This window comes from Sinohyriopsis cumingii, chromosome 9, assembly GCF_028554795.1.
Source record: "Sinohyriopsis cumingii isolate HCF-2022 chromosome 9, ASM2855479v2, whole genome shotgun sequence".
NCBI classification, from domain to species: domain Eukaryota; kingdom Metazoa; phylum Mollusca; class Bivalvia; order Unionida; family Unionidae; genus Sinohyriopsis; species Sinohyriopsis cumingii.
This window is the reverse complement of record NC_142969.1, coordinates 12,291,799-12,317,382: the sequence shown is the minus strand read 5'-3', so window position 1 is coordinate 12,317,382 and position 25,584 is coordinate 12,291,799. Positions and strand designations below refer to the sequence as shown.

The 25,584-nt window shown below is 33.9% G+C and overlaps 1 protein-coding gene across 2 annotated transcripts in view; it reads right to left on the bottom strand.

Moving 5' to 3' along the window:
• Positions 1–397: 397 nt before the first annotated feature.
• The window catches only part of LOC149791274 (uncharacterized), a 102,257-nt gene continuing 77,070 nt past the window's right edge, over positions 398–25,584 (bottom strand). Inside the window, exons 41-52 of one of the 2 annotated variants that reach the window (XM_089969782.1) lie at positions 24,519–24,572; positions 21,489–21,560; positions 17,860–17,895; positions 15,784–15,819; positions 14,551–14,631; positions 12,575–12,598; positions 11,952–11,975; positions 9,417–9,549; positions 5,959–6,068; positions 4,763–4,840; positions 2,239–2,460; positions 398–1,090 (exon numbers count right to left, since the gene is read on the bottom strand). In XM_089969782.1, coding sequence (XP_089825908.1) covers positions 944–1,090; positions 2,239–2,460; positions 4,763–4,840; positions 5,959–6,068; positions 9,417–9,549; positions 11,952–11,975; positions 12,575–12,598; positions 14,551–14,631; positions 15,784–15,819; positions 17,860–17,895; positions 21,489–21,560; positions 24,519–24,572 — 1,017 coding nt within the window. In that variant the 3' untranslated portion in view covers positions 398–943. The remainder of the gene's footprint in view (positions 1,091–2,238; positions 2,461–4,762; positions 4,841–5,958; positions 6,069–9,416; positions 9,550–11,951; positions 11,976–12,574; positions 12,599–14,550; positions 14,632–15,783; positions 15,820–17,859; positions 17,896–21,488; positions 21,561–24,518; positions 24,573–25,584) is intronic. The other variant, XM_089969784.1, reaches the window with a different exon arrangement.

Below are 25,584 nucleotides of genomic sequence, written 5' to 3'. Positions count from 1 at the left end.
TAATTGCATGATACATTCAACTCTGGCAGATACAATAGCACAATACAATCTACCTTGACAGATGTAATTGCATTATACATTCCACCTTCACAGATAGATGTAATATTATACTTACCACTTTGGCAGACAGATGTAACAGCATGATACATTCCACCTTGACATATAATAGCATGTTACATTCCACTTGACAGATGTAAGAACAAGATATATTCCACCTTGACAGTGGATGCAAAAATCAAATTGATTCAACATTTTTTTAAAATCTTTATTTACTTCATGATCGGTTAATTTGGCACATGATGGAGCAAAGCAGCACATGTACATTGTATTATAATTATAAAGAATACACATGTAGGTTAGTAAAATAATGTACCATAAAAAGTCATGGCTGAAATGAATGGATGTATCACAAAATTATCACAGAAGATCGGTACCCAGAAAGAAAGTCACATGCGGTATCATGGCAGACCGCAGATGTTACTGTAGACATCTTTCTGGTCGAAATCATGGCGAAAGGTAAATGTTGTTTGACTTAACATCTGGCATAATTCCCTGATATACAAACATATGATGAGGAATGAAACATAATCTACAAGGGTGAAATCAAACTATAAACATTGTACAATACATATTCAGAATAAAATGCATGTACATACAAATGGGCAGTTACTGTAACAGAAAGAAAATGCAAAAATTGTGGATGTTGTGTCATTAATATAAAAAAAGAGAATAAAATTAATACAAGATAAATGGCATGGGTAATGGCCAAAAAACTTGACATCTGGGTGGTTTTTCTCAGTAATGAGTTCATAGACATCATATTCAGATTTTTATATTTCATCGTCAAAAAATCTGGTATCTTTCCTGGAAGGAAATCATGTTATCAGTCCACGATCATCATAGTGTGTCGCTGATAGAATCAATACCTAATGTCCAGCACATATTATGAAAAGCAAACTGCTCCTATCTCCAAGCCAAATTGCTGACTCTCTCCTCCAATATCTTTCATGGCAATATCCAACACTGGTAATTTGTCCGTCTTTCTTGTTTCTATTTCGAACTGCGTCTTGTCCACTGCACTTGATTTTGCCTATAAATGTGATTAATATAAAATAATTACTAATAAAAAAATTATGAAAATATTTTTTAATATTAGTTAATTTTTCCTATGGTATTATTGTTTTAGTTATGTAGATAAGACGCTGGGTATTAAATTTGTGGATATGTCATTAACAGTCATGAGAATTACAAAATTCCTAATTTCCTGAATTGTTGGAATTCCCCTGATGTATGCCACTCAGATAATCCTTTAATTGTGATTATTTTGGACCAATCAGAATCTGTTTTCATTTTCAATCACTAACAGCAAGTAATAATCCCAGAAATCGGGGGAAAACCCTTGATGAGTTTCATGGCTGCACTAATGAAGATGGTGGCCTATTTTCTTGGAAGAACAGTGGTGTCCCACTGGTTAGCATGCTGGACTACTGACTTGAAGAGTACAGGTTTGAATCCTGCTATTGGATCAGTCTTGGTTCGTTATCATGGTATGTATATGGGAAATCACTCCAATTACCTCAGCATCATATAACCTTCCCAAATTGCATGTACTTTGTTGTAAAACACCAAACAAATCCATTCTTCTTACTTCATTTATTTTCCATTTATTCTTTTTATTTGTGCTTGTAGCAACCATGGAATCTAATAAAATTAGTACGGCCTAACAAACTGAAGAACCTTGTAAACCAAGAAAGTTGTATATTGCTCATCAACAATATATACAATAGGAACTTGTGTTAAAACATGATTGTGGTGAAATTATATATTCTTATTAACATTATTAAAATTTTCCTTGTGAATGTTCCTCTCATATCAATGGATTCTGAAGGAAAGAATTTTACCTCGGAATTAAATTTCTCATTTGTATTAATGATGAAAGCCGAATTCACGAATAACAGCAAATAAATATTCACCTGATGACTTTGTGTATGTGAATAATATGGAATATTAGTACAAATGAGGAATTAAAACATTATTTAATTTGTTTTAATTTTAAATTTGTTTAAAATTTTCCATTGACACTTGTTTAAAAACTTACAAGCTGGCATATTATTGCAGAAAAATTACTTTCCGTCATGGCAAAAAATAGCTAGCTTCTTATAAAATAATTAAATATATTAACAAATTTACAAATTAAATAAAACAATCCCACAATTTTCAAGTAATAGTTGAACGTACTGCACATCCGTCTGTAGAAACCTTGTAGCGGAACTTCTGCTTGGTGTCAATGGAGACAGTCTTTCCATCAAACATCTTCATCATAATAGCACTGGAGTAATCATCAGCAGGCTGGTTATAGAATGCAGCAGAATTCTGGCAGGTATATGTAACCATCTGTCGCACTTTACTGCTCTTGTCTTGCAAGGCCATTATCTGGGTCTCGTCAGCTTTGTATTGGAACTGCAAAAGGGAGTCCAGATCTCAGAACAGAAACATGTTCCACTCACTATAGAAGTTACATTTAATATATTTTCATCATGAAAATGATTATAATGATGGACAAAGGAATATATAACTACATCAAGAATATTGTCTGAGAAATGCTGAAGTTAAAAACAGCTGAAAAACTGCAAATTACTGTAAATCACATAATTTTATTAATCCCATTATTAAAGTGGATTTGGCAAATAAATATTGGTTAAAATGCTTTTTCTTAAATTGATATGATTAAGTATTAAGAATCAGTTCTTCGCAAAAGTATAAAGTTTGTAGCATACTAAATTCATTGTAAACACGAAACTTGAATAATGTAAAAATATTAGAATTGACAGCATGTTACCTGATGAAAAGTACACATTAGGTAACCCATTTGATTCCTTTCAAAGCACTGGCCCAATCCTATAATGTATTTACCACCTTTTGCTGCTTTGGGTCATCAATTAAACTGGCCAGCCATTCAATGAAATATATGCTGCATTTGGTTGAAAGATATGGCCTGTCTGTTACATGATTCAGTTGTAAGATATGGCCTGTCTGTTACATAACTTGGTTGTAAGACATGGCCTGTCTGTCACATAACTCTGCTGTAAGACATGGCCTGTCTGTTACATACCTTGGTTGTAAGACATGGCCTGTCTGTTACATAACTTGGTTGTAAGATATGGCCTGTTTGTTACATAACTCAATTGTAAGACGTGGCCTGTCTGTTGCATAACTTACTTGGTTGAAAGATATGGCCTGTCTGTTACATAACTCAGTTGGTTTAAAAATCGGGCATATCTGTTACATAACTTGACTCAACAGTTAAAGTAACACAATGTTACTGGACATATTGCTCAAAATTTACAAGTTGTCTTGCAGGAATATTTTCAGTAAAGGTCAAGTTTTATGATAGCAGGGACTGATTAGAAAACAGTACAATATTGGTGTTACATCCTCAAAAAATAATGGACCCCCTCCCCTAGCTATGTAATAGATGCCATTTCTTTCCACCAACATGGGCTTGACAAAATTCAAATACAACACTTTTTTGATGAGGCACTAAACTGAATGTTTATTGTTTGATGAGAAAATTGAGTGACCATTAATGAAAATTACTGTAAAGGTGATAATGACCATTGAGTGACCATTAATGAAAATTACTGTAAAGGTGATAATGAAATACAGACAAAACAATTCAAAAGAAAATAGAATATAAATATTCCTTTGTTTCATTTTTAAGTTTCAGAATTTTTGGTACTCTAACTTTTTTGTACATGATAATGCAACACATTTATGGTAATTAAATGTTTTATCAGTCTATATTTTGAGTAAAATTCATTACCAGCCTATTTTTAAGTTTTTGGAGTAAGATTCAATTTTTGGAGAGAGAAAAAAAATCCAGATAATAACATGTTTCTTTCCACACCCAATCCCACCTATGCCCACCCCCATTAAATTGTCAGATCTTTAGATGCATTCAAAAGGCAATGAATTATACCTCTAGTAATGGTGAGATGAACTGAATCCAATGTAATCAAGTAGAGTCAGAATTTTTGTTCCATTTGATTCCAGTCTCTACTTTGTTATGGGAATCTGATAAACATTACTGTTATTTAACTTTTCATTAGTCAAGAGAAAAAAAGTGTAAATTTGTAAACATCATTTTTGTGTGGTATAAAATTAAAGACAACAAGGTACCTCATGTGTAGATACCATTTATAAGTGGGATAAAATTAAAGACACCAAGGTACCTCATTTGTAGATACCATTTATGAGTGGGATAAAATTAAAGACACCAAGGTCCCTCATATGTAGATACCATTTATGAGTGGGATAAAATTAAAGACACCAAGGTACCTCATGTGTAGATACCATTTATGAGTGGGATAAAATTAAAGACACCAAGGTACCTCATTTGTAGATACCATTTATCGGTGGGATAAAATTAAAGACACCAAGGTACCTCATATGTAGATACCATTTATGAGTGGGATAAAATTAAAGACACCAAGGTCCCTCATATGTAGATACCATTTATGAGTGGGATAAAATTGAAGACGACAAGGTACCTCATGTGTAGATACCATTTATGAGTGGGATAAAATTAAAGACACCAAGGTACCTCATTTGTAGATACCATTTATGAGAGGGATAAAATTAAAGACACCAAGGTCCCTCATATGTAGATACCATTTATGAGTGGGATAAAATTAAAGACACCAAGGTACCTCATTTGTAGATACCATTTATGAGTGGGATAAAATTAAAGACACCAAGGTACCTCATTTGTAGACACCATTTCTCCTGCAAACCATACATGACTGGCTGGTTTTTGATCTACCCAGCGTCTTGTGTCATACTGAAATGGAAAATGAAAATGCCACATGCTGTTATAAAGAAGAGATCTGATCCATGTATAGTTGCACATGAGTCCAACTGCAAACAAGATGGACCCTGAACTACTTTCACTTAATCTACCATTTGATAAGGGTCTATGTTTGTTTTACTGATTACTCCTAATAATTAACATAGACCCAGAAATGCCGGTGCATTATGCAATGGTAGATATGGGTCTTTGCAGTTTGCAGGTAGACTTGTCTCATAAGTGAATATATACTGTATGTAATGATATGAAAGAAAATGATATTTGGAAGCAAAATTGAAATAATTTTCTCAGCTTTAACTGATGATGAATGCAATTCTTAATACTTATCATTGTAGAATAGGAAAATTATACCATGAAGATCAGAATACTCTTCTAGCTGATCAAAAAAACTGATCCCAAGGGTGCAAGTTTTCCATCCTACACTAACATAACAAAGGATTATATTTCTTACACAACTGGAAGAAAACCAATGGTCCCAAAAAAATATTGTGAATAATGACCAGGTTCAAAACAAGAAATGAGAATTTCCTCATCTTAAGATGGAACAATGCAAACTGAAAATTACATTTAGGCAGATATCAGTATTCAAAGAACAGTGGTCCAAGTCATATTGGTATCAATAATACACAGTGGCCAAACAATGTACACCAATAGCTATCTCTACATTTGTGTCAAATTTCAAAAATCTGGGGCAAGGTTGAGTATGAGTTTTAATTTCAAAGCTGGAGTTTAAATTTTGTGCTCAGACATTTTCAGGGTTACTGACCCTGTGTTTATGCTGTTCCTTCAAGAGATGACAGAAAAGTCTCAAATCTGCTGTGGCACTCTGTAAGTACAGATCTGCATAGATGCTATTTCCAAGTAAATTATCTTCCTAAATTGGATCTAATCAACCAGTTACTAGTTTTCCTATTTTCATTTTTATCTGTGCATAAATATCTCAATTTACAAACAATAAGATCTGAAAAATGGTTTGGCAGATTATTAATTACAAAACAATGTTCATTGTTTACTCACAAAACTGACAAATTTTGGACAACCTGTCATATGACTACCATGTGACATCCCAGTGCATCACATGATCTACTTACTGTAGATTTTACTGGATAAACACATGACCAGGCCAGCTTGGAACGGAATTCACAGAAGACCATTATTTTGTCCTGCTTGGAACCACCATTAGGATCAATCCAGTAGTAATCTGGGAAAAGAAGTTTAAATATGTCTGATGTATTAATATTTTATGGATAATATATTAAATTCTTGTAGCATTTTATTATTATAAATGATGATGTCACATTGATTATACCTAATATAGTTCAGTGCATTTGTATGGGAAAATATGAACATGTTTTTCTGAGTAATACTGTATGACATTGGGAGTGCAAAACTTCATATTTTTCAATGAAGTAACCTTTTTATTATATACTGATTTCGTTTTTCCACCTGAAGCTTAATAATATAAAGAAAAGATTACAACTGCCCAGTAACCTTTGATCTGCATCACATTCTCAACATTAGTTTAAAATAAATTCTTGTTTTGATCTACCTAAATTTAAAATTTATAATCATATTTTTAATGAACATGCATGGAACAACTTTTCTAGTTGGTCTGGATTAGATAGATTTTGTTTTTATGTTGATCCAACTCAATTTTGCTTTTCTATTTGTGATGGACTGCATTTATTAGCCAAGTCAATGCTGTACAATGTACATGTGATTTGAGTATTGGACTGGTATTGAATCAATCACGCCTCTGCTCCATCATTGTTTGGAATCATAATGTGTGAAAAATATTAATTCTTTTAATTGAAATTATCAAAATACACTATGGAATATCACATTCATTTCATTTTGAGTGCAGTAAGGAGAACGTAATTTCTGTTGGAAATGTAGTCAAAATTACAATATAATGTTGCTGTGTGTATCAAGTTTTTAAACCCATGACAGGGGCCAAGTAACTGAGATTTTGCAGAACTAACCAAGAGAGTATATTTTTATGAAATTCAAGATGCAAAAATGTAAGTATATTTTATTACCAGCTAAAGAAGACACATGTTTATGCCCTGTCACTTGTATGCTCTGTTGGAGGGACCCCAGTTAAGTATATGACCTATATGGCTTCTATTACTAGCTCACATACAAAACTTTGTGCAAAACAATTTAAATGGGGGAAATTTGCAAAGCAGCTACTGTGTGATAGCTAAAGGGAAAAAGACTTCTTTGTCATCTTGGCTTATTGGCTCTGAGTCTCTTAGTTTTCTACCAAAATCTTCAGTTCCATTGTTTCTTGAATTCAGTATTTTCACTGTCTTGTAAAATGGTACATATCTGATAGATATGTGATAGTGATTGGCCTCAATATGCTTTTCTATGCCCTTGTTATTGACTCTAGAGAGACTAGTCATAGTCTAAACCATTCTATTTTGCAAAAAGTTGGAACATTTCTCCTAAATAACTGTTTAAATGATCAGAATGGTATTTTTGATACTGTCTCTCACATTTGTTGTGGACATTGCAAATATCACGTTCATTAGTTTCCTTGTTTGAAAGTTTCATTTGTGACTTTGTCAGCTTGTTTACATCACTGACTTTATCATCTCTACTTTCAGATGGATGAAATGACTTTTTCATCCACAAACAAATATATTAAAACAAAAGCTAAAGCATCTACTACATGATCGTACATTGTTTGTTTACAAAGTAATTCCCAGTACACAATGCTATTTTTAGAAACAGATGCCATGCAACATGAACCTTGCTGACAGAAAATGACTGCAAGATTCTAACAATGTAAACAGAGAAAAAAGTGAGCATATAATAAACTGAATTCCTAAATTTTGTATTGTGTATGATGATGTTACATGGTTACAGGTGTTATCTTCAAGGTGGAGGAAAAGGGATACTTTGGGGAAAAAAGCACATTATATGTGAAGAAGGAACCACTTACAGTTGGCATGTGCTGAAAAAGGGATTTGAACTCAGGACCTTAAGTCTTTCACATAGATTAAATCTTTAGAGTGTGGGATTTATTACAGTATATACTCACATAAAAGTCCGATCCAATGGCAAAGAGCACAGACCCAGATCTCCTATCCCATAATGCACTGGCAGATTTGGGTCTATACCTTTTAGTCTACTGATCAGTCATATACTCATAACTGCCAGTGCATTATGGGATGGCAGATCTGGGTCTATACAATTTGACTTATAAGCAAGTACCGGTATATACAGAATGTATGCCACAGATGTGTCATAGATGCTCAAAAGACAACAAATGACACTTATAAGGTGTACAGTAATGAGCAAGTCTTCAAAATTTCAAGTCAATAATATGCAGAGATGACTGAAATAACAATTTGAAGTCACTAATATAGTGAGATTACTAAATTTATCAAAATTTTTAAGTCACTGGTATATTGAGATTACTGAAATCATTAAATCTGAAGTCACTGGTATAGTGAGATTATTGATATTAAATTTGAAGTCACCAGGATAGTGAGATTACTAAAATCATTAAATTTGAATTCACCGGTATAGTGAGATTACTGAAATCATTAAATTTGAATCCACCGGTATAGTGAGATTACTGAAATCATTAAATTTGAAGTCACCAGGATAGTGAGATTACTAAAATCATTAAATTTGAATCCACTGGTATAGTGAGATTACTGAAATCATTAAATTTGAAGTCACTGGTATAGTGAGATTACTGAAATCATTAAATTTGAAGTCACCAGATAGTGAGATTACTAAAATCATTAATTTTGAATCCACTGGTATAGTGAGATTACTGAAATCATTAAATTTGAAGTCACTGGTATAGTGAGATTAATGAATTAAAGTACAGTGAGATTATTGAAATCATTAAATTTGAAGTCACTGGTATAGTGAGATTAATGAATTAAAGTATAGTGAGATTATTGAAATCATTAAATTTTAAGTCACTGGTATAGTGAGATTACTGAAATCATTAAATTTGAAGTCACCTCTATAGTGAGATTACTAATTAAAATTTGAAGTCACCACTATAATGAGATTATTGAAATCATCAAGTGTCAAGTCACCACTATAATGAGATTATTGAAATCATCAAGTGTCGAGTCACCACTATAATGAGATTATTGAAATCATCAAGTGTTAAGTCACCAATGCTGAGATTGCTAAAATCATCAACATTTGTATTCCATCTAACAGAAGGATGGGACTGTAAACATTAATGAATAAATTAGTAGTAACATAAAATTCATGACATTAAAAGCAGCAGTCATTTAGCAAATCACCACCCCATATTCATTTGGCTGAGGACAAGCTAAAAAGTAAGTTCATGCAAATCTGACAGCAAGAAAAAAGATGCCAGAAGCAGATGGCGAGGGGCCTCTGATGATAATGTGGACAGGATGCTAAGGTCCAAGTCATTCAAAAAGCGATCATGAAGAAAGCATCATGTTAAACTGGTTACAGATCTTTGCTAGACTACCCTGCCCATACCCAGCAAATCTGCCTGTGAGATCAACACAGCAAACAGGTACAAGATGATAGTGCTTACCATCTTTAGCAGCTGGATTGGCGAGGATAATGTCTTTGCAGCTTCCTGCTGGTGCATCCTCATTGCCATTTGGCTGTCGAATCTTGCTGATTTCCTCTGCTACTTCTCTCAAAACCTCCAGGGCATTCTTCTCCTTAAATCATGAATTAGAGGTTAACTTCCACAAAATCATTCCTACTCCTATATACAGGCCTGTGATAAAATGGACTTATAAGATGAGTCATACCTTTCATTATTCAGAATTTCTTCCCATCCGTCAATACTTTCCAATTAGCAGTGATGGGGGGCTGGAGGTACACAATGTTGAGAAGCTACACAATGGTCTCATTCAACTAGACTCTCAAGTGACTGTTATTTTCCTACCCCTCCTAACATTACTATCCAAATATGTCATATCTGGGTAATAATTAAGGTGTCTAATCTTGGGTTTGGGGGTGGGATGGGGAAGGACTCTGAACTAACCAAAATTACTTTCTGAGATCATTCAAGCTAAAATTCCATTGTAAGCTAGTGAACAGAAAGATATCATTAGTAACATCTTGTTAAACATACACAGGTGAAGAGGTGACAGATCTCAATCAGCCAATACAAATATTGACATGAAACATCATTATAACAGAGACATGTTATGCCACCTGACTTTATCATCCAATCAAATCACTTTGTCAAATTTTGGGCCGGCCTCACTCAGGAAAAACAAGGAAAACTTAGTTTGTTGTTTCTTCCTTAACTAATTTTCTCAGGGCCTAATGATGCCATGCAAAAGGATTTGGTTGAGTGGGTCAAGAGAAAAATGGATGCAGGATGTTCAATTTCAGTGCAAAATCAAGTGGCCTCTAATCATTTGGTCTACCTTAGAATGGGCATCATGTGACCACTGTCTCTGGACTGGCATCATGTGACCACTGTCTTTGGACAGGCATCATGTGACCACTGTCTTTGGACAGGCATCATGTGAACACTGTCTTTGGACAGGCATCATGTGACCACTGTCTTTGGACAGGCATCATGTGAACACTGTCTTTGGAGAGGCATCATGTGACCACTGTCTTTGGAGAGGCATCATGTGACCACTGTCTTTGGACAGGCATCATGTGACCACTGTCTTTGGACAGGCATCATGTGACCATTGTCTTTGGACAGGCATCATGTGACCACTGTCTTTGGACAGGCATCATGCGAACACTGTCTTTGGACAGGCATCATGTGACCACTGTCTTTGGACAGGCATCATGTGACCACTGTCTTTGGACAGGCATCATGTGAACACTCTTTGGACAGGCATCATGTGACCACTGTCTTTGGACAGGCATCATGTGACCATTGTCTTTGGACAGGCATCATGTGACCACTGTCTTTGGACAGGCATCATGTGAACACTGTCTTTGGACAGGCATCATGTGACCATTGTCTTTGGACAGGCATCATGTGACCACTGTCTTTGGACAGGCATCATGTGAACACTGTCTTTGGACAGGCATCATGTGACCACTGTCTTTGGACAGGCATCATGTGACCACTGTCTTTGGACAGGCATCATGTGAACACTCTTTGGACAGGCATCATGTGACCACTGTCTTTGGACAGGCATCATGTGACCATTGTCTTTGGGCAGGCATCATGTGACCACTGTCTTTGGACAGGCATCATGTGAACACTGTCTTTGGACAGGCATCATGTGACCATTGTCTTTGGACAGTCATCATGTGACCACTGTCTTTGGACAGACATCATGTGACCATTGTCTTTGGACAGTCATCATGTGACCACTGTCTTTGAATGAGCATCATAAGAAAGGGTCAACTCTATTTTTAATAAAATTGGATGTAAAAGATTTCAAATATTACTATGCACATCAAAAGGTCCCTGCTAATATTTTTTATATACAATATTTTTTTCTCTGCAAAAATGAAATTTGAATGTAAAGATGTGATATTTTGGGATCCTTTGGGTTTCATTATGTTCAGAATTTACCATCTTCAAGGTGTTTATAAAAAAAAGCCTGTCAGATAGATAAACAGAGTGGCAATGACAATATATCATAAATCAAAAGAACTATTCCGAATGGTCACACCCCCCGCCCCTCCCAATACATAATAAACAAATTTTGATTGTAGATAGCTTTATTCAATAAGACCACCCCATTTCATGTCAGGTGGATTACTCAAAGAAGAAATAATTAAACTGCCATCAGGATGAACATTCAGACACATTAAAAATATCCACAACAATGAACTTATGAAAGATACACTTTACAATTGTTTTACACTATATTTAATTTGCAGTGAGAGGGAAAGCTAATTAGTTCATAATTAAAACAAAACTTCTGAATGCTGTAATGCAGATATTTTATGCATTAAAACACATTCTTGGCTTTACATCATATGGGAAAATATATGGAAAAAATATTTCATTATTTTTCAAAAAAAATAAAATTCTATACCCATTTGTTTATGTTATCCATATAAAAATATATTTTTTAAATAGTAAATGTTCAAATTTTACATTTTGTGTATAACTTGTATGTATTCTTACCTCTTCTGTTGCAGTGGTATCAGCCTGTAAAGAAAATGAATGAAATTAACATTAAATAATCATTCCAACAGCTAGCTAGATTAAACATCCAGAGAGATGAGAATGGAAGAGCCAGAGGTAAGACCACCATACTGTCTGTAATTCTTTTCCACCATCAGTTCATATAAATTAAGTTAATTATATATATTTTGGATTCTAAATTTTAGAACAAAGAACTATGTGTTCTTATTATGATGAGATTGGCATTTGCACTTGAGAATCATCTGAAAGTTATAGTATACAATTTTGTGGATACAGTTATTCACGACCCACCTGAAATAATTCATAAATGGGGGGATTTGTGTTATTTAGTTGATATGTGAGAAAATGGAAGCGTTTCCCAAGAATACACATAGGAAGCCAACTTGTGATGGCCTGGGCGGGTATTGTACCCACATCCTCTTTAATAAGAGTCTGACAGGAAACCAACTTGTGATGGCCTGGGTGGGTATTGTACCCACATCCTCTTGAATAAGAGTCTCATGCTCTGCCAACACAACTACTATGGTTCCAGAGAAAATGTGAACCATTAATTACAGACAGTACAGTGTGCTAAACAATTTATCAAGTCAATGCACTCTTACCTCCTCAGTTGCAGAGTTATCAGCCTGAAAAGAAAAGGTAGATTTAGTAATAAAACTGATAACCAACTAGCTACCTGGCTAGCTAGCTAGATAGATTAAATTACTATTAAGGTGTTAAGAGTTGATGTAATAGGTTATTTGATGCAGACACCCATCCTTCAGAAGGGGCCAGTATTGAAATTCTTTAGTTATCAGTAAGATATTAACACATTAACCCCTAGCGACGGCTTAAGGGGGCAGGAGGTAGTAGTCTACTGCCAAGCTCTGTAGCGTCATGGTGATGCATGATACACTAAAGTGGGTGGTATTATAGAAAGGTAGACAGACGTAGCTCTACAATGATACCAAATAATCTGGAATATCTAGTTGCACTACAAAATACAGATAAAAAAGCTCATTTTCTGGACCCAACTTTTTTCTACCCAAAATTCGCCCGTGGTCAGAATCCGATCTTGTGTCCGGATTTTAGACTTTTTGGTCTCAGATGTAAGGCAAACCAGTATGAACTGCAAACAGACAGATGAGCCTTTGCAAAAAGTAGGATAAGATGGGCATTTGGAATAAAGAGTGGTCTCGATACAAAAATAATGGCTCTGTTTAGCAAAAAAACCCCAAAAAATACTTTTACCCTTCTGCTCATGTGCGGGTCAAAAGCCAATGAAAAACGATGTTTCAAACACAACTAGGCAGTATGTTATTGAAAGATCACCGGGCATATGGTGTTTTCGGATCTATTCAGAAATAGCTTTCAAAATGTGTTTCCTACTCGATTTTCAGGCGAAAATGACAAAAACCTCCAGGGGTTAATGTGTTAAGCAATTATTACCTTGTATATTACCCTTCAAGTTTTACCTGTCAATCAATGAGGCATCAAGATGTATCATATGGTTTCTAAGGGAAAAAGAAAGTCAACCACCTCGGGTTTTAAATGACATTTTTCTGACAAAATGGAGTAATTTCAATTCTGTATAGAGGTAGAATATGAACTGAAACCCCTCTAACAAAAACCATTGGGGCCAAATTTAATTTCCAAAAGTGAGGCCACATGCCTAGAAAATGGAGCCTTGGTATTTAATTTAAAAAAATATGTTTTAATAATCATTTATACCAATAAATAGCATTGATAATATGCAGACAAACATAATCTTTCCTGCATGGCTTATTTGCAATCATTTAGTTAAATGATTTGCCTTAAAAGTCGGCACTTTCTATGGTGACTTCAGATTAGCCTATTTAATCCATAATCTTTGTCCACATATATAATCAAATATTGTTTTAGCCTTGCGTGTCCAGCAGGCATTTTATCACCAATAGGCTTACTACAGTATTTGCTTATCAGAAAAAGTCTGGTCCAGCAGGTGTTAGAAATTGAGTAGCTGAAATCTGTTTCCTATTTTTAAGATGAGTTTCAGTTTTATGGAGGGAGTTTAAGTGTCAAATTAAAATTCGGGATTGAAATCTGTTTCAGTTTTCAGAGTAGAGGGGTTTTGGTTTATTGGGAAAAAAGTTATGATAATAAAGAAGGAAATATTGATGACCTAAAAATTGTTGATTTTCAGAAGATTCCAGAAATTGAGGCAACCATTGTAAGGGGGTCTCACTACACTATATAATCTTATCAATGTATCCCATATGCATGACTGGGAATTCATCCTGTATGTGAATGTGACCAAAGGTAGGTTGAATTAGTCAAACAGAAGTTTAGACTATCATATCAACTTTAACGTAATTCTATAACAAATTTTTAAATCAGATGGTGCAAAAACTGAATTTTTTATCAATATATCTCACAGAGTGTCATCATCTCAAAATGGTACAAATGTTTCCAACATTCTGTCACTGATTTTAGTGATGCAAACAGCAACATCGAATGAAAAAATTCTACACTTAGGAATGGTGTATTTTCATTTTAATATTCAATGAAGAGTAACTTTTTAAAATGGAATTTTATAAGGGAAAAAGGAGAAGTGAGTTACCTGGTAGGGGTCACCTTTGGTGGCACCTTGTTGGAAGAGTGCTGAAATTGCAGGGGCATACATGGCTGGTCCTGGTGGGCCCTAAAGTACACAAGTTAAAAATACATTAATAATAATGATACATTAATAATACTAATAATCATCACCATTGTCATCATCATCATCATCATTATTATCATAAAATGTAAGAAACTTACTACTACAAATAATGCTATTAAAAATTATTTTATTATTGATGAAGGTAGTGATGATGATGATGATGATAATGGTTATTATTATTACTGTGATGATCATGCAAGAACAGCAATAGTTGTTACATCTCATAATTTCCTACCTGTGAGTGAAATACATTGTTGCATAGCCATTATATTTCACAACAGCCAAAAGATTATGGAGCTCATGTGAATGCATCAAATAAATCAATCATGATTTCATAATGGCTGAAATGTCAAACTTTGTACACCCTGATATAAACAATTTAGCTGTACTAATTGCTGAAATGTCAAATCTTGTACAGTGTACTAAATTGCTGAAATCTCTGATCTTGTACACTGTGATATAAACCATTAAGCTGTACTAATTGTTGAAATGTCAAGATCTTTTACACTGTGACATAAACAATTAGGCTGTAATAAATGCTGAAATGTCTGATCTTTTATACTGTGACATAAACAATTAGGCTGTACGAATTGCCGAAATGTCAGATCTTTTACACTGTGACATAACAATTAGGCTGTACTAATTGCTGAAATGTCTGATCTTTAACACTGTGGCATAAACAATTAGGCTGTACTAATTGCTGAAATGTCTGATCTTTAACACTGTGGCATAAACAATTAGGCTGTACTAATTGCTGAAATGTCTGATCTTTAACACTGTGGCATAAACAATTAGGCTGTACTAATTGCTGAAATGTCTGATCTTTAACACTGTGGCATAAACAATTAGGCTGTACTAATTGCTGAAATGTCTGATCTTTAACACTGTGGCATAAACAATTAGGCTGTACTAATTGCTCAAATGAGGTGCACAAATAAGGCCCTCCAACATTTTTCAAGAACCGGTGGCTTGTGACAGAACTTCCATGTCTATGAAAGCCATCATTTAACTGATAATGCACCCATTAATTATTTTCATTAATTCACAGTCAAACTATTAGAAATAATATTGTGACAAAACTTTCCAGTAAATGTGCCATATAATAAAATGACCTTTTCTTCTTTCTATACTTACAGGTGGTCCTGGGGGTCCCATAGCTCCGGATGTTCCCTAAAGGTTAAAGAAAATTTTAGATATACATGGATATAGAAAGGTATCTTTGGGTAAGAAATATAAGATACTAGTTTTATTATATATTTTAAATCAAGTCCTATAAATTTTGTGTTTCAGTAACTATTCAGTATTATCCCCAATGGAACCTGAATCAGGTCAAATTGATGGTGAAAGCATGCACAAAACTTTGCCAATCATGTGAGGAAGAACTATTTATAGAAATAGAAAGTGCCTGGAGGCAGGGTAACCAAAATAACAATAGTAAGAGTTTAGAACAATTTTCCAATGAAATATTAATGTTGGCAGTATGGCAGCCATTTTGAATTATGGGGAGAAATCAAATCACCTTGTTAGTTTCAATTTAAATCATAAGAAAATGAAACTGTAGATTTTGGAAGAACTGCAATTTGAAAGGAGAAAGACATATTTTGTACAATACAGAATTAATTTTGTACCAAACACTAAATATCTGTTGTCTGAAAGCTAATAAAATTGCTCAAATAATAGTACCTGTAATGATTATCTATGTCATATTTTGATGATTCCATCAAGTAAAAGAGAAAGAATACTAGTTAGCACTTTTACTTTAGGAAAACTGAAGAATACTAGTTTAGCATTTTTACTGATGAGAAAGCTTTGATGGCAACACAAGGTAACAGTTGCTTTCACATCACCAATATCATGTGACATTAGGAATATGTAAGAATGAGATTTATTGAGAATTTACAATGGATGGGGACACTGACATTCATTTATTTACATGTTAACTTTCAATGGGCAGGTACTTTTAAATTCATTCCCTGGAAGATTACAAGGGGCATGGACTTTTGAATTCATTTATTGAAAGTTTACAATGGGCAGGGACTTTTAAACCCATAACTGAAAAACTTACAATCAGCAGTGACTTTAAATTGATTTAATGAAAGTTTATGATGGGCAACGACTTTTAAATTCACTTATCAAAAGTTTACAAAGGGCAATAACTTTTAAATTCATTCAATGAAAGCTTACAATGGGAAAAGACTTTTAAATTCATTTATTTAGAACTTACAATGGGCAGGGACTTTTAAATTCATTTATTTTAGAACTTACAATGGGCAGGGACTTTCAAGTTCATTTATTTAGAACTTACAATGGGCATGGACTTTCAAGTTCATTTATTTAGAACTTACAATGGGCAGGGACTTACAAGTTCATTTATTTAGAACTTACAATGGGCAGGGACTTTTAAATTCATTTATTATGAACTTGCAATGGGTAGGACTTTCAAGTTCATTTATAAAAAGCTTACAATGGACAGGGACTTTAAACTTCATTTATTTAAAACTTACAATGGGCAGGGACTTTTAAATTCATATATGTAGAACTTACAATGGGCAGAGACTTTTAAGTTAATTTATTTAGAACTTACAGTGGGCAGGGACTTTTAAATTTATTTGTTGAAAGCTTGAAATTGGTAGGGAGTTTTAAATTGATTTGTACGAAGATGAAAAATGGAATTTACAAGTCGATGTTTTGGTTTTTATTCAATTAATAGCTCATGTAAAAAAAAGACATATGTCTTTGTCTTATTTAGAATGTACAACAAATAGATTATTTAATTTGTGCATGAAGTATTTACATAGGTTAACTGTTTTAATGGCAAACTGCCACAACAATATGTTCACATGAATATTCATTAAACCATATGTCTTCAACTTTTTATTACACACTTATTGATTATTTTCAGATTGTAAGGTTTGGTATAAAGACTTATTCCAGTTTTCAGCTGATTTATATAATGTACAAATGTCAACTGGTTTCTGACTGTAAAACTTGCTAGACTGGTTTTATATATGGATGCAGTTAAGTTCCAAGATTCTATATTTTCTGCTAAATTATTAACAGCATTTATCTAGAACTTAAGTGATTAATTAATATAGAATAAATCAATTTCATGAATGAAAAATGACTTCATCAATGATTTTCAAAATTTGTTACAAAGAATTTGCAACTAAAAATGTAGTTTGAAATGAATCATTTATGTGAAATACTTACCTGTCTACCATCTTCACCTGAAGGTCCTCTTCGACCCTAATAATAATAATAATAATAATAAAAACAATAATAATAATAATAGTAATAAGAATGAATGAATGAATGAATGAATGAATGAGTATAATGTATAACCATAAATAAAACAACATATAACAATCAGAGAGAATACAGAGGTGATGCATCAGAGAAAACACCAATAATTATGAAGTTAATTATGTTTGGTCATGTGACTTGATAATGACTAAAAGTTGTTTGTTTTGGGGATGTTCATTTTAATAGGCCTTTGAACACATTGTATATATCATAGCAACAAAATGGAACTTAAGTGACTTTCCTAAGGACACACTGAGGCATCCGACCCAGACTGGCCTGGGTGGAATGTGAAAATTATGGTCCAAAATAAGAAGTGATAATGAGCATGTAATCATCAAAAGCTCTTCAGAATCAGAGATAAGAATAGCATGTAATTATCAAAAGCTCTTCACAATCAGAGATAAGAATAGTATATTTTCACTATTGTTGCTTGTGTTGCTGTTGTCAATGATGACAAGAAAAACTATTTTACATTCTGACCTAATGATGTAATGTAGACCTCATCCATAAAAAAAACAAGAAAGATGTATGTGCCTTTATTGAGACCGTTGCTTCCACCTGCACCCCCACCAAAAGGAAAACAAATGTGCTATGATAATATATTTATCTTACCTGAAAATCAAACAATTAGATGTAACTATTGTCAAAGAAATGCATATCACTTTTCATGTCAGGAAGCTTGCCAGTAGCTTCTCGTGGGTCGGTGGTTCTTTCCGGGGTTTTCCCGGGTTCTTCCTCCACCATTTATACTGGCCGCCATGTATAGCCTATCTTGTGCTGAAAAATGGCATTAAACCCTACAACAACAACAGCTTTGTGGGAGAATAAATAATGACAATCACATATCTAGCCTACAAACTTTCCACATTCCTCTGATACAGAATGCCCAAAATACCTGTCTACAAAAAGTTCAGTACAGTCCTCCAAACAGTACATGAGGAAAAGCGTTTTTGTATTCTCCCCAAAAATGTTTTTTTCATTACCTTACAAGAACTGTGAGAGAAGTAATAACAAACTTTATAATGGACAGATGGACAGACTAATCCACATGGATAACAACAATATCCCTGTGCTTTTCAGAAGTCCACTGATAATAATAAAAAAAACTAGACTGCATATATGAAAACAACAAACATAGACAAGGCAGTAAAATCAACTGTGGATAGCAGAACAGAAAAGGAAGTCTCATACATCAAAAGCATTTAATATTTGCAGCCCCATTTGATAGATTATCACATTCTAACATGAGAGCCATCAGAAGTGAAATATATATTAAGAACTTGTCATACAATCTACGTCAAACAATATACGTGTTCTGGAATTATTGAGAACTCATTCAAAGACATTTTGGATTACATCAGTGTGGTACATCAGGGCATTCAAGACTACTGGAATTCATTCAGATCATTCTTCACTTTTGGACTTGTTATGAAACACTTAGGATTATTTGTGATTTAATTCACATAATTGTTTCTTCTGAATTTTCACTTTGTATTGTAGAGAAATAAATTTAAATTACTTCTTGATTTTACTTAAACTGTTGGTTGCACTTCTTTCTGTAATTTAAGAGCTAGAGTCAAAACATATTGCATACTGATATAAAATTAAATTCTAAAGATTAACATTCTTTCAAATTATACAAATGTAAGAGATATTAGTGATTGGTACATTGCAAATTGTCCCAATCACTAGAATTTGTTCTGTTGGAACTTAAACATAGGAACTTATGTTGGGAATGCCAAGTTAAGAGATGATGGAAATTCATGGGTCATAACTCATCTAAAGGATGATATGGAATGTTTGAAAGCAACGTTAAGAGATGATGGGCATTCAGGGGCCATAACTCATCTAAAGTAAAATAAGGAATGCTTGAAAGCTAAATTAAGAGAAGATGGGATTTCAGGGGCCATAACTCATCTAAAGTAAGATGAGGAATGCTTGAAAGCTAAATTAAGAGATGATGGGCATTCAAAGGGCCATAACTCATCTAAAGGATGATGTGGAATGTTTGAAGGCTAAGTGAAGAGATGATTTGCATTCAGGGGCCATAACTCATCTAAAGAATGATGTGGAATACTTGAAAGCCAACTCCATCAAAGTTTCATTAGTACAAGCAACATCCCATGCAAAGATGAAGATATCAAGTTGATTGACAAGGGCCAAAACTCTAAAATTGTTTACATCAGTCAACATCAGATGATGAATATTTCCTGAGCTATACTGACTGCAAGCAACAGTCCATGTAAAGATATGACATTGATTGACAAGGAATACAAGTCTGTCCAAAATTGTGCTGATTAAACAAAATCCATTCAATACACATCATTGTCTTATGTTCTTAGAAGACATGATCAGAATACTGTATGTTGAATGATTCTTACAATTGCAAGTATTAAGAGAAGAATATATGAATATATGAACAAAGGGCATAATTTATTCCAAAATGGAGTAAACAAGATGAAGCCCATTTAGACACATGCAAGTCTATGAGTCAATGTTTATACCAACTTGTACCAGAATATTCTAAATGGTTCTTGAGCTGTGCAAGTTTGAATCAATATTCCATGTGAAGATATTATGTTATATCTCAATGGCCTTAAGTCCATCAAAATGGAGTTGCTTAGGCAAACCTCATAAAGGTTCAGTAAGATCTATGAGGAAGTATCCATACCATATAGCACCAAATGTTTTTAATGGTTCTTAAACTATCCTGGTTACAGCCATATCCCATAGATATGAAGTTTAGTGTCAAGGGCCATAACTCCATCATACATGCATATATATATATATATATATATATATATATATATATATATATATATATATATATATATATATATATAAAATGAGCTGAAACAGTAAAACCCATAAAAAGCACATCTAAGATCTATTACACATTGTTCATACCAGACAGAACCAGGATGTGTTAAATTGTTCCTGAGCTGTGCTGGTTACAAACATCCCATTTGAAGATATCTGATTAATCAGCAAGGGTCTTAACCCTATCCAAAATAGTACTGACAAGACAAAATACTTGCAAGGCACATTTAGGTCATTGACAAAGTATGCACTAGCTGCATCAGAATAAGCTGAATGGTACGATGTTTACGAGGATCTGCATGCAGCGTCAATGTAGAATTGACAGAATATGGGTAAGAACCCTGTCAAAATTGAACAAGAAAAGATAAAACCTTTAAAATGCATATCAAATTGGTATAGACAATTCATCTTCCAAATGGCATTCAATTAGGTACAATGGTTGCTGAGCTTTGATTTGTGGACACAGATGCTATAGAGCATGTTGATACAGTGCATTAATAAAGTATCAAGGTAAATCAATTTTCAAGGTAATAAAATCATCAAGGTAAATAAATTATATCAAGATGGATGGATGGATATCAAGATAGATGGTTGGATATCAAGACAAATGGTTGGACATCAAGACAAATGGTTGGACATCAAGACAGATGGTTGGTTACAGCCAAATCAAGATGTTGCCTGCTGCACTAGAAAACTAAATTTAGATGTGTACTTACTGGGGGGCCTGGAGGGCCTGGGAGTCCAGATGGACCATCTGAACCTGGTTCTCCCCTCCTGCCATCTGGTCCCTAGAAAAGAAGATATAAGACACTTCAGCATCATATGGTCCATTATACAAGTTGAGTATGGTCATAGGATACTATGTAACCTGAATAATGGACCCAGTATAAAGTGATCTTGCACATAACACTTTACGCTTTTATGGTTCCCTTGAATGATGTTATAGTGAGAAATTATGAACCAATGCTCCCTCACTATAAAGCCCTTCATTAGGACTCCATTTCATTAAGTGGTAGTGTAATTATATCTATAACGAATCTTTTTTATAAGGCAATCTCAATATTAGGCAGTATATAATATGGCTCCCATAGACAGCATAATATTGAGGGAGCACTATGGCTTCCACAGACAGCATAATAAAGAGGGAGTACTATGGCTCCCATAGACATCATAATATTGAGGGAGTACTATGGCTCCCATAGACCGCATAATAATGTGGGAGTACTATGGCTCCCATAGACAGCAAAATAACGAGGGAGTACTATGGTCCCCATAGACAGCATAATAACAAGGGAGTACTATGGCTCCCATAGACAGCATAATAATGAGGTAGTACTATGGCTCCCATAGACAGCATAACAATGATGGAGCACTATGGCTCCCTTAGCATAATAATGAGGGAATACTATGGCTCCCATAGACAGCATAACAATGAAGAAATACTGTATCATGTACTTCATTATAAGGCAGTTTCACTACAAGCCAGTATACTCTATATTGCCATATTGACACTGTATGATTGTTATTGCAAGTCAGAATTACTAGTATTTATAGGTTACTGCATTTGTATGGGAAAATATGAACAAGTTTTTTGGATGGAATACTGCACGACCTTCGGAGTGCAGTATATCCATCCGATAAAACGAGTTCATATTTTCCCATACAAATGCAGTAACCTTGTCATTATATGCTTATTTTTTTATTCTTCCTAATGCTTAATTATATGAACAAAATACACTACAAGAAACAACGTAATTGAATGTATGCCGTATTCTAAACTAAATACACAAGCACATATTCATCATTACACAACAACATTATTACTGCGCACATAACTCCGCCCAGACAAATTTGAACTTAGTCGCGCGCTTGACTTAACTTTTGAAAGAAAATGGCATGTCTAGTTAAAATTGAAATTTGGAGTCATATTGTGAATGAATGTGCATTGCAACAACTTTTCCATTTAATCTGGAATGAATAGATTTTTTTTTCAATTCTACTAAATTTTTTGATCATGGACTGGATTTGTATGTGACAATTCCACATGAAATATAAGCTAGGAAGAATGTGTAAATGTGTTTCTGTTTCTGTCACTGAATGTCTGAAATCATAATGTGGGCAAAATATGAAGTCTTTCAATTGCAATTGTCAAAAAGACGCTATGGAATTTAATGCTTATTTCATTTTGAGTGCAGAAAGGAGGATGTAATTGCACTTATCATCGAAATTACAGTACAATTTCGAAATGTGTAATCAAAATTGAGAACCTATAACATGGCTCATGTAATTCAGATTTGCAGAACTAAGAAAGTACCTTTTGAGGAAATTCAGGATGTAAAACTGTAAGTATATTTTTTTTGCCATTCTTATCACCAGCTAAAGAAGACAGTATATGACTTGTCACTTGTATGTTATTTGTAAGGACCTGTTCTTGTGTCTGTTGTATACTGTAGCTAGCCTAAATCCAAAACATTATATCAACGCAGAATATGCCAAAGCAGCTGGTATGCGGCAGTCCACGAAACATCTGTTTTAGTTCATTCAAAAACAAATTTAAACAACCACAATGTAAAGCGCCTCTTACGCAAGTGTACATGATTTGTTTACAAATCGAAAGTGCTGGTGTCTGCATCCATTATTTGTTTACAATAGAAAGTAGTTCCTTTATGCACGTGAATGCTATATGTGTAATGGCACGTGGGTTCAGTATCGGGTAATACTGCACGATTCTGACAATGTAAAGTTAACGGGGGAAAAAAAATGAGCATATAATAATACTTCATATTTCTTGACTGTTTTGCAAGGTTACTAGTATTACCTGCATACTTCTGAACCTTTTTTGTAATGTTTACAAGCATTTCCTGAATATATCATGACAATTTTTGAATGTTTACAAGTATTACCTGAATATATCATGAATGTTTTGCAAGTTTACTAGAATTACCTGGAAATAGCAAGACTGTTTGGCATGTTTTCTAGTATTATCTGGAAATATCATGATTATTTTGTAAGTATTACCTGATTATGTCATGACTATTTTGCATGTTTAAGAGTACATGTATTACCTGAATACAACATGACTTTTTTCCCAGAGTATGTCTATGGTTTTATTACTAAGTGTGCAAAGCTTGTGTAATTATTTGGCCAATAAAACCTACAAATTTGCAAATGGTTTGTATCTTCTTTCTTTTATTCTGATTTATGAAATATCATTACTTACGCATAGTCATATTTAATCCAAAGAATTATTTTTTTCAGAGACTTGATGCACATGATAATGGGTATCACATAACAGTCTTATGAAATGACAAAAAGAATAGACAGTCAAGCACTGTTCAACTGTAAGCCAACCAAACAGTGTGTGACAAATGACAATCAGTGTAGCATCCACAATGGCAACTAACTTTTATGACAATGGAGCAAAGTCATCAAGATTTTGGAAATGTAGAATATGATATGTGCAATATATGACAAAACTAAGTTTTTCACCTCATTCTGGTTTGAAGAATCAGGGTCCACGTTATGAATTAGAACACATCTAAAATTGGAACACATCATAAATTAGAGCACATCATATATAACAAAACAAGGTATCATTGGCTTACTTCACATACTGCATCTGCAGCTATTTTAAGAGATGTCATGTGCTGTCTTTTGTTCTTTAAACATTTATCAACTTTTTCAAGAGAGGACTTATTCAATGTCACAACCTGCATGTATAAATCTACATAGTTTCCTTAACTTACCCTGGTTCCTTGTTGTCCTGGTGGTCCCATAAGTCCAGGTTCTCCTGCAAGTCCCTAATAATTAAAAACATGACATTAAATATTGGTAGCTATGACTTTTGAAATTGTTTTGCAAATGGTGACTGGTGCTGAATGAAAACATGTATTTGCAAAAACATCAAGAAAAATGGGTAAAGAGAGCTTTTTTAACATGGGTTTCACTAATCCTATACCATTCTATTCCTGTTTATTTTAACACATGCATTCATCTTTGACACTTAAATGCTTTCATAATGTAAAACTTTTGGCAACCAAGAACAGGCCAGAAGTTTGTACAACCTTGCCAGGTTAACATCCCTTGAATCATCAGAGGCTACTGTCTTCTGTGTTGTAATTTGCATTCACAATTTTTTCTGTAACAATAATACAGTCACGGAACTGGTAATTTTACTAGATAAATAAGAATGGAATGCAGAATGAATGCAAATGGATAAAAGTGATAAATATAAAATCTAAATGCATTTTTGAGATGAAATAGATGTGATGATCAATTAAATACAACAAGAATGAAATACAAACGGAACAACAAAAGAAGGCATATGGAATGCAAACAAAATGCAGATTTGATAAAATTTCCCATTCAGAGTCTGAATAAATTCTTCAGGAGCAAATGAAACTTCTTTTAAAACTAAACAGAATGTAAAAAACAAATTAGTGAAATAGTTATTGACTGGAAATCAGCTGGAGGGTTGCAGCCTGCATATTACTGCAGGGACAAACCATTCGATAACGTAGTGCCAATTTTAACATTATGACAGCCTGAACTCTTTAAATGCATGCAGCCTACATATCCTAGGATAAAAACATTATCAAATTATTCAAGATTGTGTAAAAGGAACTCTCTGTCCATTATTTTAGCAACCTGCATTATTACATTTTTATTATTTACATGCAACACCAGAGACCATTTGTGGCGCCAATTAGAAAACAACTGCAGTACAGGGAAATATGTCAGCATGTAGCAATATGGTAATTAGTGTTTATAAAAAGTTGCCTGCTTACTATGGCACTGTACTAGCAACCTTTT